Raw genomic sequence first — 15,490 nt, 5'->3', positions numbered from 1 at the left:
AACGTTCTCTAATAATACTAATCCCGTGCGAATAGGGCTATAGCCCTAATAATGACTCCTGCCAAATTAAGCATTTCTTGCAGTAAAAGTATACACCCAATGTAGCCAATATTTGGACGGGAACAGGAGTGGAGAAATATGATTTACTTCTGCATCTTGAGAGAATGCAACGCTCAGTTGGATACCCTCTGTAGATGTGCTGTCTACGTCACAAATGCATCATAAAAGTTTATAATATTTCAACCACATCAAATATGCATCGAAGCCGAAATTAAATTTTATCAAAAACACGTTGGGTCGTTTTCACAGCTTCCTTTTCCCTTAGAACCGGGAAAGTTGATGTTATTTGGACATTTTGCACAGAAAATCTTTGCCATTTATTTTTTGCTTTATTGTATTTTCTCCCCAGTCCCTAAACGTCCGCGAAAGATGAGAGAAAACGTTACCAATGTCAACTAGATTGAAGCATTCATTCTATCGATCCATTACATTATTATGTTGAGCAAATGTTTATTTAAACTTCTAGGGGAACATAATGACAAAAGAGAAGCTATATGTATCTAATTATAGTCAAGTTGACTAACAAATAGCCTACCAAAATGTCAGAAATTATAAGCATAAACATCTATATCAGGCAACGTTATGCAGTCTTTGACTGTAGCCTATGTTCTATATTTGTGGATTAGGGTTGGGTGCTGACCTCAGATTTGGACTTTGTCACATTTATTTGGCGGTTGTGGATGGGTTATTAGCAATTGCTGGCAGGTGCGGATGATGAGCAAACAGCGAACCCGCGCACCACTAGCATCGATTCCGCAGCTGAAGTCTAAAGAGGAGGGTCTGTCGTGCGTGAACTTTGGAGCAGCCACGTGTACAGGAAATAGAACCAATCTGACAGTTGTGGTTGGTCGGTTTGTTTTGCTCGTACGACGACGCATTCTTGTCATTGTTAGCTAGGTAGGTGGGCTATCTCTTCCATTTGCTGGCATTTATTTCCGAGCTACGTTCCAAATTTGTGGCGTTGGAGCTCAAAATCAGGTAGGTCAACGTTGGCGAGGCAGCTGTCCTCATACACGATTAGCTATTGCTGTCTTATGTAGCTAGCTAACGTTAACTATGTGCTGCCTTGTTAACTTTATGTGAGTGTGCATCATTTAGAGCACTTCCGGATAAGACCTGCCTGGCTAGTTATACGCATTATGTTGGGCTTCGTAGCTAGCTAACTAAGAAATGTAGCTGGTAAGAACACTAGCTAATAGTAGTCAGTGATGATGGAAGCTAGCCACATGGCAAACTTACCCAATGTCGTGTTGACAGGTGTGTTAATCAGCCCTTGAGCAAGCAAGGACATTGCACTTGGAAGAAGCCATGGCTATGTACTGCAGGACGGCTTGGTGCAGGCACCTTATGGCTGTGTCTATGGCCTTGTTCTGCCTGCTCCACAACACCATGGACGTCCATGCCCGGCCAGCTAACATGTCAGCCCTGAAGGACAAAAACAACCCCACAAGTAAAGAGGAGAATGAGATCCTTCCCCCTGACCATCTAAATGGGGTGAAGCTGGAGATGGATGGTCACATCAATAAGGGCTTCCATCAGGAGGTGTTCCTGGGTAAGGAGATGGAGGAGTTTGAGGAGGACTCTGAGCCCAGGAGGAACAGGAAGAAGCTCATTGAGATCTTCAGCAAGTAAGTGGGGATTACTGGCTTTCAATTTCATGATTCGTGAGTACAGCTGACTACCTTCAACTCTCTGAGTTGAGTACATTCACCTGATGATGACACAGCTTTAGCTTTGTGTGTCTGTGTTGGATTTTTTTCACCATGTAGCCTTCATTTGCAGCTGACTTTTGTTTAGGCCAAATTGTGAAATGGTGTGTAGATGTAAGGTTGTAATTGTGATCAATTGAAGAGTCCACTGTCTATGTAGTCTATACACATCCAGTTAAATATGTGCCTCTGGAATTTTTCCAACTAAGTATTTTTTAAACCTTCTGCTTCATGCTGGATGTGTCAATGTCTAGTTCATACATGCATGTTCTATGTGCAGAATTACTGTCTTGCCACAAAATCGCGAGTTTGAAAGCAACTGTTTTTCTGGAAGCTTTTGCTGCACCATTTTCCCTACATTTTCCCCCACATAGGCCAGCCTCATAACAATTTGAATTCTAGATAATGAGCTATAGCCCCACGACCATTTGAGTGACAGCTAGCAAGATGCGCACGCAGAGCGAGAGAGAGCAATGATGTGGTGCACATATCTGCACATACACTACATCACCAAAAGTGTGTGGACACCTGCTCGTTGAACATCTCATTCCAAAAGCATGGGCATTAATGTGGAGTTGTTCCCCCATTGCTGCTATGACAGCCTCCACTCTTCTGGGAAGGCTTTCCACTAGATGTTGGAACATTGCTGCGAGGACTTGCTTTTATTCAGAAGAGCATTCGTGAGGTCGGTCACTGATGTTGGGCGATTAGGCCTGGCTCAGTCGGCGTTCCAATTCATCCCAAAGGTGTTCGATGGGGTTGAGGTCAGGGCTCTGTGTAGGCCAGTCAAGTTCTTCCACACCGATCTCAACAAACCAGTACTGTATTGACCTCGCTTTGTGCACATAGGCATTGTCATGCTAAAACAGGAAAGGACCATGCCCAAACTGTTTCCACAAAGTTGGAAGCACAGAATCATCTAGAATGTCATTCTATGCTGTAGCATTAAGATTTCTGTTCACTGGAACTAAGGGGCCTAACCCAAACCATGAAAAACAGTCCCAGACCATTATTCCTACTCCACCAAACTTTACAGTTGGCACTATGCATTCGGGCAGGATGCGTTCTCCTGGCATCCGCCAAACCCAGATTAGTCAGTTGGACTGCCAGATGTGATTCATCACTCCAGAGAATGCTTTTTTCCACTGCTCCATATTCCAATGGTGGCCAGCTTTACACCACACCAGCCAACGCTTGACATTGCGCATGGTGATCTTAGGCTTGTGTACGGCTGTTCGGCCATGGAAAACCATTTCGTGAAGCTCCCAACAAACAGTTATTGTGCTGACATTGCTTCCAGAGGCAGTTTGGAACTCTGTAGTGAGTGTTGCAACCTAGGACAGATGATTTTTACACGCTACATGCTTCAGCACTCGTCGGTCCCATTCTGTGAGCTTGTGTGGCCTACCACTTCACAGCTGAGCTGTTGTTACTCTTAGACATTTCCACTTCACAATAACAGCACTTAGTTGGCCGAAGCAGCTTTAGTAGGGCAAACATTTGACAAACTGACGTTGGAAAGGTGACATCCTATGACGTGCCACTTGCTAATGTTTGTCCATGGAGATGGCTTGGCTGTGTGATCTATTTTATACACATGTCATTAACGGGTGTGGCTGTAATAGCCAAACCCACTCATTTGAATGGGTGTCCACATACTTTTGTGTAAGTGATGTAGTAACAATTTTCGGTGACCACTTTTGGCTTTTACTTTCAGAACTACTGGCTAAAAAGTATACAAAAGTACCAGAAAATCTATTTAATGTGTACACCTTTTCATGCTCCAGTTCCTATTTCAAAGGATAGGGGGCATAAACAAATAGGCTATCTGTTATGATAAGCAACGCAGTGTTGCATGGAGGTGAGTGCACCTGTAATAGATCTACCACAGCAGTCTAAGTAAATACCTGTCCTTGTCTACCCCATACTGGGTAAGCTAGGTGCCATGTAGTAAAAGCTAGGAGGCTGATTTATAAATACTGTTGAAACAAAACAGTACAGACATTTTAATCCTACTTGTCACCCTTGAGAAATGTCCACTTGCCAGAAAAGCAGGTTCCTTGACAAATCCTTACTAGCGTTACATTATGTTAACCTATATGCAAAAGGAATGACTGTGTTGGAAAAACATGAAAGCTTAAACCGTTGAAACCATATTTTGAGCTACGGTTGCATCTTACTCAGTTGTAGAACTACTATCTGGGTTTGGGGCTGAAGCAGATATGTGATAGTGGATTTTAATAAACTACTTGAACTTGATACTCCAGTTGAGTGTTTGTGTTTGAAAACGCTGACTGTAAGTTGTGTGTGTATAAGAGTGTCTGCTAGCTAAAATAACCAAAATGTAGAACTGAAGATCTGCTGGCTACTTTCCTGTCTACCATTCTCAGGGTGGACTTTAATAAAGACAAGAGCGTCAGTGCCAAAGAGATGCAGCGCTGGATCATGGAGAAGACAGAAGAACACTTCCAGGAGGCTGTGAGGGAGAACAAGATGAGCTTCCATGCTGTGGACCCAGATGGAGATGGTAAGAGAGAGTACACAATTATCTGTGTCTTATTCATTAGGCACCAAATAGAAGAAAACGGACTGCAACAGGGTGGAATTACCTTAGGGCTGGGCGATATATTGAATAAAAATTTCTAACCATTCCATTTTTTTATGTCTCAACTACTCAAATTGCATGCAGAGAAGACACTACTAAAACACTACAATGAACATTGATTCTGGAAAATGTATGCTCAGTTTGTCACATCTGGTACCATGTGCCACTAGCAGTGTTTTTATAAATGTGCAATAAGCATAAAACACATTTTTATATAAGGAATTGGAAATTCATTCTTATTCTGAGAAGGTAGGCCACCTGATTTCAACATCTGAACAAAATGGTCAGTCTAGCATGCTGTTTAAACAGTTGGAGATGGACAGAAGGTCCCCAGTTCATAACAATTAATGTTCTACCTTGTTATCTAGCAAATAGATCCAAGTTGGCTGAACTTGAACTATAAAGATTAGCTGGCTACTCACTTGCACGTGGACTTGTGCTTGAGAGGTTGTTTGAATGTTAATTTTCTATAATGCCTGCTATAAGAAGTTAGTCATTATTAGTGAATGGGAGTTATGCATGATTCTGGTTAAATTTGTTACAAAAAGGGCAATTTCACAGACCGACTTGAAAGCCAGATCAGTCATATTGCAAAAAAGCAGGTTCAACTATTTTGATTCTATATTACATTCTTAATGGGACTTATATTTGTCCTAATTTCACATTATAAATACTGTATGTTGTGAATCACCCATAATGTTGAAAAAATGTAGATTTTTAGGCCATATTGCCCTGACCTAGGCTACCTTTCTCTTTCCCCCAACAAGAACCACTAGTTTTCATTTTCTGTATGTGTTCCCTAATGAATACCACCTTGATACACAACCATAGTGGTCACCTATTTATTAAGAGCAATTTTTGTTACCAACACTGATGTCCTACTGTTAGGCCTTATAGCTGATCTGTGTGCCACAATATAGCTCAGACCTGATGACAATACAGCACTGTTTCTCACATCGGGCTCAAAATTCTTCCTACACAGTCAAGCCCCAGTCCCCTAACTGATCTATTCTCACCATAGGACATGTGACGTGGGATGAATACCGGGTGAAGTTTCTGGCCAGCAAAGGATTCAATGAGAAGGAAATGGCTGACAAGATAAAGAACAGTGAAGAACTGAAGGTGGACGAGGAGAGTAAGTTAGTCCACCACAATATCATCCACTTTAGCTGTAGTCCATACATTTCTCCTGGTTAATCAGGATTCCTTATTTTCTTACCACATCCTAACATGCTATTGTTGAAATTGACCTACCCAGGGCCTCCCGAGTAGTGCAGCAGTCTAAGACACTGCATAGCAGTGCTAGAGGCATCACTACAGATCCGGGTATGATCCCAGTCTGTGTCGCAGCCGGCCGCGTCCAGGAGACCCATGAGGCATCGCACAATTGGCCCAGCGTTGTCCGGGTTAGGGGAGGGTTTGGCTGGCTGGGATGTCCTTGTCCCATCGCGCTCTAGTCACTCCTTGTGGCAGCCAAGCGCATGCATGCTAACTTCTGGTAGCCAGTTGTACGGCGTTTCCTCCGACACATTGGTGCGAAGGAAACGGCCCAGCGTCATCCGGGTTAGGGTAGGGTTTGGCTGGCTGGGATGTCCTTGTCCCATCGCGCTCTAGTGACTCCTTGTGGCAGCCGGGCGCATGCATGCTAACTTCAGGTAGCCAGTTGTACGGCGTTTCCTCCGACACATTGGTGCGACTGGCTTCCGGGTTAAGCGAGCAGTGTGTCACGAAGCAGTGTGGCTTGGCGGGGTCGTGTTTCGGAGGACGCATGCCTCTTGACCTTCGCCTCTCCCGAGTCCATACGGGAGTTGCAGCAACGGGACAAGACTAACTACCAATTGGATATCACGAAATTGGGAGACAAAAAGGGGTAAAAAGTTTTTATTTATTTAAATAAAACAAATTAACCTTCCCCCAAACCAATATCCTACTTTTCCAAGTGTTTTAATGTTCTGATCACGATAAGTCTTTTTAATTTTGCTCGGCCAATAATGCTTGTATTGAATGTGTCTCAGTGGACTATCAAATTACCTTATTATTTGAATCCCTGCAGCCCAGGAGGTGCTGGAGAGTCTGAAGGACCGTTGGTTTCAGGCTGATAACCCCCCAGCCGACCAGCTGCTGAATGAGGAAGAGTTTCTCTCCTTCCTGCATCCCGAGCACAGCAAAGGCATGCTCAAATACATGGTCAAGGAGATTGTTCGTGACCTCGGTATGTACTTTCTCATATGATTTGAATTCAGTTGGTGTGTATGCATAATGCCATAACTAGGTTTTGTGAAAACAATGATTTGAATAAGAAAATGAGAATTGATTAAAGTACACAGAATAAATACATACATTTTGAATGACCCATGATCAATCATGAAAAGCTTTCAAATCTAATCTAATGCTGTTTGAGTTTGATATTTATTTTGTGTTTTTAAAGACCAGGACGGTGACAAGAAGCTGACTCTGTCTGAGTTCATCTCCCTGCCCATGGGCACCGTGGAGAACCAGCAGGCCCAGGACATCGACGATGACTGGGTACGAGAGAGGAAGAAGGAGTTTGAGGAGGTCATCGACAGAAACCATGATGGTATCGTGACCATGGAGGAACTAGAGGTGGGTGTCCTGTGTTAGAAAAACTCATAGCTACAAAACCCTACAAAGGCTAGGTTTATGATGGGTCGTAAAGGCCTATAAGTAAACACAGACTGAACAAATATCATGTCTCTTTCCACTGGGTACACTGCAGGACCTTGTATAGGATAGTGTCATTTTATAGTTGCAGAGTAAACCATGAACATTTTAGGCTAATTTCCTTCCTTTTTCCCTGTCTTTCCCTCATGCCATCACTACTCCAGGAGTACATGGACCCTATGAACGAGTACAACGCGCTGAACGAGGCTAAGCAGATGATCGCTGTGGCCGACGAGAACCAGAACCACAACTTGGAGCTGGAGGAGATTCTCAAGTACAGCGAATACTTCACTGGCAGCAAGCTCATGGACTATGCCCGGAATGTTCACGAGGAGTTCTGAAGACAAGCTGACAAAATCCTCCCTTTCCCTTCTAATGTGGGCATCCTCATAAGTCTTCTCTAAGGACAGGTCTGTCTTATTGATGAAAAGAAAAGCCTGATGTTCTAGTGTGCAATTCTGTGTTTAAATCCTAGCCCCAGCCGAGAGACCTGGCCTCCCCCAGTGACTCTTAAAGTAAGGCATAAAACATCCTTCATTTCTGGACTGTCTGCCTCTTCTAAACATCAGAATGAACCATTGCCAAAGTCTGCCTTCTGTCTACAGTGGGACTTAAGTTGCATTATCTCACGTATGATGATGCATTTAGGGTTTTCAGTGCATTCTAGACACTGCGTCAACTTCATGATTAATTTGTGTTTGATATATTGTGAAATTTATGTCTGAGTAATTGGAACAAGATTAATTTCCCCCCCCTCCAGTGAAGTAGTTGAGGTGTAAGGGCAACTTACACAATTGGGCCTACAATATTTGTAGTAGTGCAGAACCGTTCTGTTTTTACTGCAAAATGATTTAAATTGCATAACTGTAAAGAATGTAAATATCTTCGTTCTTTGGATTTCCAATCACATTCTACATTTCATAATGTTGCTCGGAAGTAACTGTTCTTTACCAAGTCATCAATCATATTGACCACTGAGCTGAACCCCAGTAACCACTGTACTCTCCACACTCAATGACCATGTGCTTGCTGCCCTTGTAAACAATTGTTTGACATTTGTCTATTTGGTAAGAAGTTTACACTGCTATGTCCTGATAGGTGTTGATGATTCTCTGATCCATCTTATTCTTTGAAATGAGTGCTTATGTCAGAATTATGGTGTTTTAAACCTCTACTGCAAAAATGTCTCATTGTTTCCATACATTTGTTTGCCTTTGTCTATAATTCCAACTGGGGTTTTGCATTTCCAAAAAGCTCTGTTAAATATCTGATACAATCATTACAAATGAATTAGCAATTTGTTAGCATGGGTCTGATTTGTTTTTGATACACATATGTCATAACTGAAAGTAAAAAAGAGGTGACTTGTAATCAGGGTTGGAGAAATATTTTTTTAGTTTAGAATGTTTTTGCAGTATTTTGACATGAGCCCTCTGGGTACCTTGCCCTTGTCAATTGTCCATATCTTTGTTTGAGACTGGTGTAAGAAATTAACTTATTTATTTATTTGTTGGTAGTCTTTTCTCTCAAAGCAAAAATCTTTATTTTCCTAGTGTTGTACTTTTAGTTTTTCAATGCTTATTTGTTTTTTCCAGTTTCTGCAAATGTTGAACTTAAATACCAGATGGATATTATTTGTCATTGAGAAATTCCTTGTGGATCCTACCAATTCAGCCATGTTCGTAACCCTTGTCATGCTTTGCCAAAGCGCTGTAATATACAGTACCAGTCAAAAGTTTAGACACACCACCTCATTCCAGTGTTTATTATTTTATTTTTTTTATTTTTTTTTACTATTTTCTACAAAACTGAAATAACACATGGAATCATGTAGTAACCAAAAAAGTGTTAAACAAATCAAAATAGATTTTATATTTGAGATTCTTCAAAGCACAAAAAACAGCAAGCACTATGTTGAAACTGGCTCTCATGAGGACCGCCACAGGAAAGGAAGACCCAGAGTTACATCTGCTGCAGAGGATGAGTTACCAGCCTCAGAAATTGCTGCCCAAAAAAATGCTTCAGACTATGTAACAGACACAACTCAACATTTACTGTTCAGAGGAGACCGCATGAATCAGGCCTTCATGGTTGAATTGCTGTAAAGAAACCACTACTAAACGACACCAATAAGAAGAGACTTGCTTGTGCCAAGAAACACGAGCAATGGACATTAGACCGGTGGAAATCTGCTTTAGTCTGATGAGTCCAAATTTGAGATTTTTAGTTACAACCGTAGTGTCTTTGTGAGAGATGCAGAGTAGGTGAAAGGATGATCTTTGCATGTGGGGGTGCTTTGCTGGTGACCCTGTTAGTGATTTATTTAGAATTCAAGGCACACTTAACCAGCATGGCTACCACAGCAATCTGCAGCGATACGCCACCCCATTTGGTTTGCGCTTAGTGGGACTATCATTTGTTTTTCAACAGGACAATGACCCAACACACCTCCAGACTGTGTAAGGGCTATTTCACCAAGAAAAGGAGAGGGACGGAGTGCTGCATCAGATGGCCTGGCCTCCACAATCACCCGACCTCAACCCAAAGGAGATGGTTTGGGATGAGTTGCACCGCAGAGTAAAGGAAAAGCAGCCAAGTGCTCAGCATATGTGGGAACACCTCCAATCCAAGACTGTTGGAAAATCATTTCTCATGAAGCTGGTTGAGAGAATGCCATGAGTGTGCAAAGCTGTCATCCAGGCAAAGGGTGGCTACTTTGAAGAATATAAAATATTTTGATTTGTTTAACACCTTTTTTTGGTTACCACAAGATTCCATATGTGTTATTTCATAGTGTTGATGCCTCCATCAAAACCCTGGAATGAGTAGGTGTGTCCAAACTTTTGATTGGTACTGTATGTGTAATATGCATTCATCAACTGCTTTCCTGCTTCAAGGACAATATCCTGTGGAAATACATCAGTAACTTTGATCCCGTCATATAATTGAAATTATAAAAGAAAAAGCTCATGCTATCAGAATGTGACAACGCTTTCGCTATACATTGTATTCCAGATTAAACAATACATATTTCTTATCAATCTCTGACCATAGTCTGTACCCTAATGTTTTATGCCTCCATAAATATATATTTCAACATTTTTGCATACTAACTTGATGGCCAATAGTTCTTCGCTAGGCGTTTTAAATTATACAACTTTTACTGGAGCTTGCCATGAGTGGAGCTTGCCAGAAAACAATACATTTTATTATGTCCATTATTCTTTTCATTCTGTTTTTATTTGTAATAGTTGTAGTTGCTATGAGACTATTGTTATATTTTGACTCGATTCTGTGAACTGCATTGGCTTTGTAAAGCTACCCACAGAAATAGTCAAAACAAAAACATTAGGCCTCATTAGGCCTTGAATTATACAGTTGAAGTCGGAAGTTTACATACACCTTAGCCAAATACATTTTTAACTCAGTTCTTCACAATTCCTGACATTTAATATATTGTAAATGAAAAATATTATTTGTTGATTATAAACAATTCCTGACATTTAATATATTGTCTATGAAAAATATTATTACTAGATTATAAACATGTCAGTAAATTTGTCCAACTATTTCATATATTTTGGCGAGAACCTTCGAGATGACCTGTTGTGAGTAAAAATGTGACATTTAACCTAGATATTTTAGGAACTTTCTCCTAAAATGTTAGCAGCTTCTATCTGTTACATGAATGTATTACATTCCTCTACCTACACAAACACAAACCATGAGCCTTCTGCTATCACTTCTTAGCCTAAACAATATTCTCTACTCATCAGTCAGACTCAGAGATTAATTGGTCATACTCTTCCATGACCTCACTCAGAGATAAACTTGTTATACTCACCCATGATCTCTCTCAGGACAACGAGGTGAAACGATGTTGAGCTGTTAGGAAAGCCGGTCGAGAGAGGGAAATGACTAATCAGAATCAGGTGGACATGGTGACTCTACAGGAGGATACAAAAGCTCTCATCAGAGGGACTGGCTAGAGAAACGAGTGCAAAAGAATGCCATCTACCCCCATTACCTGGATAAAGTGGTACAGGATCTTAGGTCTATACAAGTGCTTAGGCCATATGGGCTAGGGGCTGATTTTTTCTCTCTAAGTTTCAGGAGGCCCGACAGGTGATGTCTCGCTACGACACGTTGATGCTGACCCGGGAAGACCTGGTGCCCACTACCCAGCAGAACCAGGACAGCACAGAGAAAGCCCGAGCCCAGCTGACCCCCTTCACAGAGCAGAGCAACAACACCCTGCTGCACTACAACACTCTGGCCCAGCTACGGAGCCAGCTGGACAAGTCCCACACTGAGGGCATCATCTGGGTGAGACATGAGATGATCACTCTCCTTATAATGTGTATTTTATGGTGATTTATCTCTGAGGGACACAGTTTCTCGGACACAGATGAATAAAGCTAGTGCTGGACATAAAAGCTAACTCAATGGCGATCTACCACTGAACCTCCTAGTTTTAGTCTGTGTTGGGGAAACCACCCAGGTTACTAAGAGAGTCTGAAATCAAAGAGGGTTTGATCAAATTATTACCATTTCTCTCTTGATATACAGGAATCAAGATGGGCCCACATTCAGAACACAGCTGCCAAGAAGACACTTCTGTTGTGCACAATCAAGATGGCCACTATCAATCTTTACCAGAGTGTGTGCAAGAGGGCCAAAGACACTGGGGATTTACCTGTTGCTCCAGAGGACCCTCCTAAGCAGCTGGAAAAGGTACCATAGGCTACTGTGCTGCTGTAAACGCATGACTCAGCATTATTTTGTTTGTGCAAAGTTGAGGGTCGCTAGACTCAAATGTTCATAAAATTTACGTAAGAGGAAAGGACCGAGGACACAGATGGTTATTGTATCGTGTGAAACACTTTGACTTCCTGATGTTGTGGGATTCTCTCTGGTGTTTACAGAACATTGGTGCTGTGACATTAGGATTTCAGAGCCTGTTTAAAGAAAGTGATTGTAGCAATAGAGCAAACGATTACAAAGGATGAAAAAAATATGAGTGGCTGCAGTATTGCCGGCAACATTGATGATGATTAGGAGTATATGCTGTATGGGCTGTTAAGGCATAAGTGTATGAAAGTGTGTATTCTTATTTTATATTTATGTAATTAATTCATTGAGCTGTTCTTGTCTATTGATGTTCTGTATTATGTCATGTTTTATGTTTTGTGTGGACCCCAGGAAGAGTAGCTGCTGATTTAGCAGCTTCTAATGGGGATCCTAATAAAATACTATTCATGAACCACTCACAGGATAGGGTATTGTGCATCACAAGGAATAAATGGGGGGGGGGATTAGAAATGATGATCATACTAATATCTATGCAGGTCATGACAGCTGTGGAGTGCTCTGATGCATAGTTTACCTGTCTCCTTTTTCTGATCAAGGGGATTCCCTTAACCTGCCAGAATATGTAGCAGACATCATACCTACATTTGCATAAATTGTGAATCCTCTTCAGTGGTTCCCAAACTTTTTACAGTCCCGTACACCTTCAAACATTCAACCTCCAGCTGCGTACCCCCTCTAGCACCAGGGTCAGCGCACTCTCAAATGTTGTTTTTTGCCATCATTGTAAGCCTGCCACACACACACACTATACAATACATTTATTAAACATAAGAATGAGTGTGAGTTTTTGTCACAACCCGGCTCGTGGGAAGTGACAAATAGCTCTTATAGGACCAGGGCACAAATAATAATAATCAATCATTTTGCTCTTTATTTAACCATCTTACATATTAAACCTTATTTGTGAATTGAAAATGGTGAATAACTCACCATAGGTCAATGAGAAGGATGTGCTTGAAAGGTTGCACATAACTCTGCAATGTTGGGATGTATTGGAAAGTCTCAGTCTTAAATAATTTCCCACCCACAGTCTGTGCCTGTATTTAGTTTATGCTAGTGAGGGCCAAGAATCAACTCTCACACAGGTACATGGTTTCAAAGGGCATATGTGTCTTAACAGCGCGATTTGCCAAGGCAGGATACTCTGAGCGCAGCACTATCCTGAAATCTGGCAGTGGCTTCTGATTAAATACAATTTTCACTGAACCGCTTGTTGCAATTTCAATAAGGCTCTCTTGTTCAGATATCGGTAAGTGGACTGGAGGCAGGGCATGAAAGGGATAACGAATCCAGTTGTTTGTGTCATCCATTTCTGGAAGGTACCTGCGTAATTGTGCACCCAACTCACTCAGGTGCTTCACTATATCACATTTGACATTGTCCGTAAGCTTGTTCATTTGCACACAAAATCATACAATGATGGAAGACCTGTGTTTTGTCCTTGTTAATGCAGACAGAGAAGAGCTCCAACTTCTTAATCATAGCCTCAATTTTGTCCCGCACATTGAATATAGTGGCGGAGAGTTCCTGTAATCCTAGATTCAGATAATTCAGGCGAGAAAAAAACCTCACCCAGATAGGCCAGTCGTGTGAGAAACTCGTCATCAAGCACACTGTCAGACAAGTGAAAATTATTGTCAGTAAAGAAAAGTAAGGGGGCAGTAGCTCTTCGGCTGCATCAGATTCATAATTGTCAGTGTCCATGCTAGCTGGGCTAACAACAAATGTAGAATTACTGATGCTAGCATTGGATGTGCTCGTGGAAGCAGAACAACTTGTGTCGTTGGCAGGTGCAGGTGTAGTACTGCTGGTAGTAGCAGTAGAGCTGGTATGTGCCTTACTTTCTTCTTCTTTTTAACCATTTATCAATTTTCGAGCAAACGGAATGAGCAGCAGCTACGTTTGGCTACATACGGACCGGACCGTTAGTGAAATTCCCGCAAGATAGTAACGGTTAATGTGATTGGATGTTAATTATTTGACTAGGCTACCTTGTCAACAAACAAAAGAGGGATAGTCACATACAAGCATACATACAAACCTATTTACATTGCCAGGAATCATAAACAAATATTCATTAGTAATATAACCAGTTTTAATTGCCTTTTTGTTTTTCAATTTAGTTAAAAGTAGTACCATATTGTTTAAATTAATATATAAAGTGAAAAAAGTTAGGTTTTGAATTAGACCATTTGCATTTGTGATTATGAAATGTACCTAATATTATTAGCAGTTGAATTAAAAACACTACATCTTCATCAATGTCAGAATTTCTGAAATAAATCATTATATCAAAACCATCAAATTGTATAACCGGTCCTATTTTTTTGTAATAAAATTCTGAATGTCAATCCAAAATATTCTACTATAAATACAGGGTCTCCATTCCACAGAAATCACATTTATAGTCAATATTCAGCTTGATATTCAGATATTCAGCTTTAGTCTTTCCAAAAGGATAAATTCTATGTAACATTTTAAATGAAACTTCCTTTACCTTACTGATACAACATTTATTAGCAATTTTCCAAGTCGGAAGTTTACATACACCTTAGCAAAATACATTTATACTCAGTTTTTCACAATTCCTGACATTTAATCCTAGTAACAATTCCCTGTTTTAGGTCAGTTAGGATCACCACTTTATTTTAAGAATGTGAAATGTCAGAATAATAGTATAGAAAATGATTTATTTCAGCTTTTATTACTTTCATCACATTCCCAGTGGGTCAAAAGTTTACATACACTCAATCAGTATTTGCCTTCCACAAAAAAAATTCTGAGCTATTTGGCTGATTTCTTTTGATTTTCCCATGATGTCAAGCAAAGAGGCACTGAGTTTGAAGGTAGGCCTTGAAATACATCCACAGGTACACCCCCAATTGACTCAAATGATGAAAATTAGCCTATCAGAAGCTTCTAAAGCCATGACATAATTTTCTGGAATTTTCCAAGCTGTTTAAAGGCACAGTCAACTTAGTGCATGTAAACTTCTGACCCACTGGTATTGTGATACAGTGAATTACAAGTGAAATAATCGGTCTGTAAACAATTGTTGGAAAAATTACTTGTGTCATGCACAAAGTAGATGTCCTAATAGATGTCCTTCCTGTAAAACACAATCCTTGAGTGGAAATAAGACTTGACTTATTGATATTAATTTTCAAACCCGAAACTAAGGAATTGTCTCCAATACAGGAAACTGCTTTAGAAACCTCATTCCTGTCTCTCAAAAATATATGGTGGTATCATCAGCCAGTTGACATAGTTTAAATTCATTTCCAAGTGCTGAAACACCTTGCAAATTCCCTTTCTTGATATGAAGAGTCATAATTTGAGTAACCAATAAAAATAAAAAACGACTAATTTGGCAGCCCTGCCTAATGCCATGCCCAATATTAAATCTTTGGGATGTCCCGTGAGCTAATTTTACAGAGCTAGTACAACCACTATATAAAGTTTGGACTGCTTTAAAAAAAGTCACCAAACCCCCAAAAATGTATTGCTTTGCCAGTGTCAAAAGCTTTAGAAAAATCAACAAACATAAGAAAACTATCATCAA

General features: G+C 40.7%; 1 protein-coding gene across 1 annotated transcript; it reads left to right on the top strand.

Moving 5' to 3' along the window:
- Positions 1 to 882: 882 nt before the first annotated feature.
- On the top strand, positions 883 to 10,563 carry LOC139416742 (45 kDa calcium-binding protein). The gene is made up of 7 exons (XM_071165777.1): positions 883 to 1,038; positions 1,318 to 1,688; positions 4,160 to 4,296; positions 5,396 to 5,509; positions 6,428 to 6,586; positions 6,803 to 6,978; positions 7,221 to 10,563. The coding sequence occupies exons 2-7, from the start codon at positions 1,369 to 1,371 to the stop codon at positions 7,395 to 7,397; spliced, it is 1,083 nt and encodes a 360-aa protein (XP_071021878.1). The 5' UTR covers positions 883 to 1,038; positions 1,318 to 1,368; the 3' UTR covers positions 7,398 to 10,563.
- The last annotated feature ends 4,927 nt before the right edge of the window (positions 10,564 to 15,490 follow it).

The sequence above is a fragment of the Oncorhynchus clarkii genome, chromosome 9 (assembly GCF_045791955.1).
Source record: "Oncorhynchus clarkii lewisi isolate Uvic-CL-2024 chromosome 9, UVic_Ocla_1.0, whole genome shotgun sequence".
In the NCBI taxonomy this organism is placed as follows: Eukaryota; Metazoa; Chordata; class Actinopteri; order Salmoniformes; family Salmonidae; genus Oncorhynchus; species Oncorhynchus clarkii.
Note: the sequence above shows the minus strand (reverse complement) of the source record. Positions and strands in the feature narration are given on the sequence as shown.

Bases quoted from the DNA above. Each gene is read 5' to 3' on its own strand.
- LOC139416742 (XM_071165777.1), top strand. From the start codon at position 1,369: ATGGCTATGTACTGCAGGACGGCTTGGTGCAGGCACCTTATGGCTGTG. The intron at 6,587-6,802 runs GTATGTACTTTC...GTGTTTTTAAAG, and splicing joins GGAGATTGTTCGTGACCTCG to ACCAGGACGGTGACAAGAAG. The intron at 6,979-7,220 runs GTGGGTGTCCTG...TCACTACTCCAG, and splicing joins TGACCATGGAGGAACTAGAG to GAGTACATGGACCCTATGAA.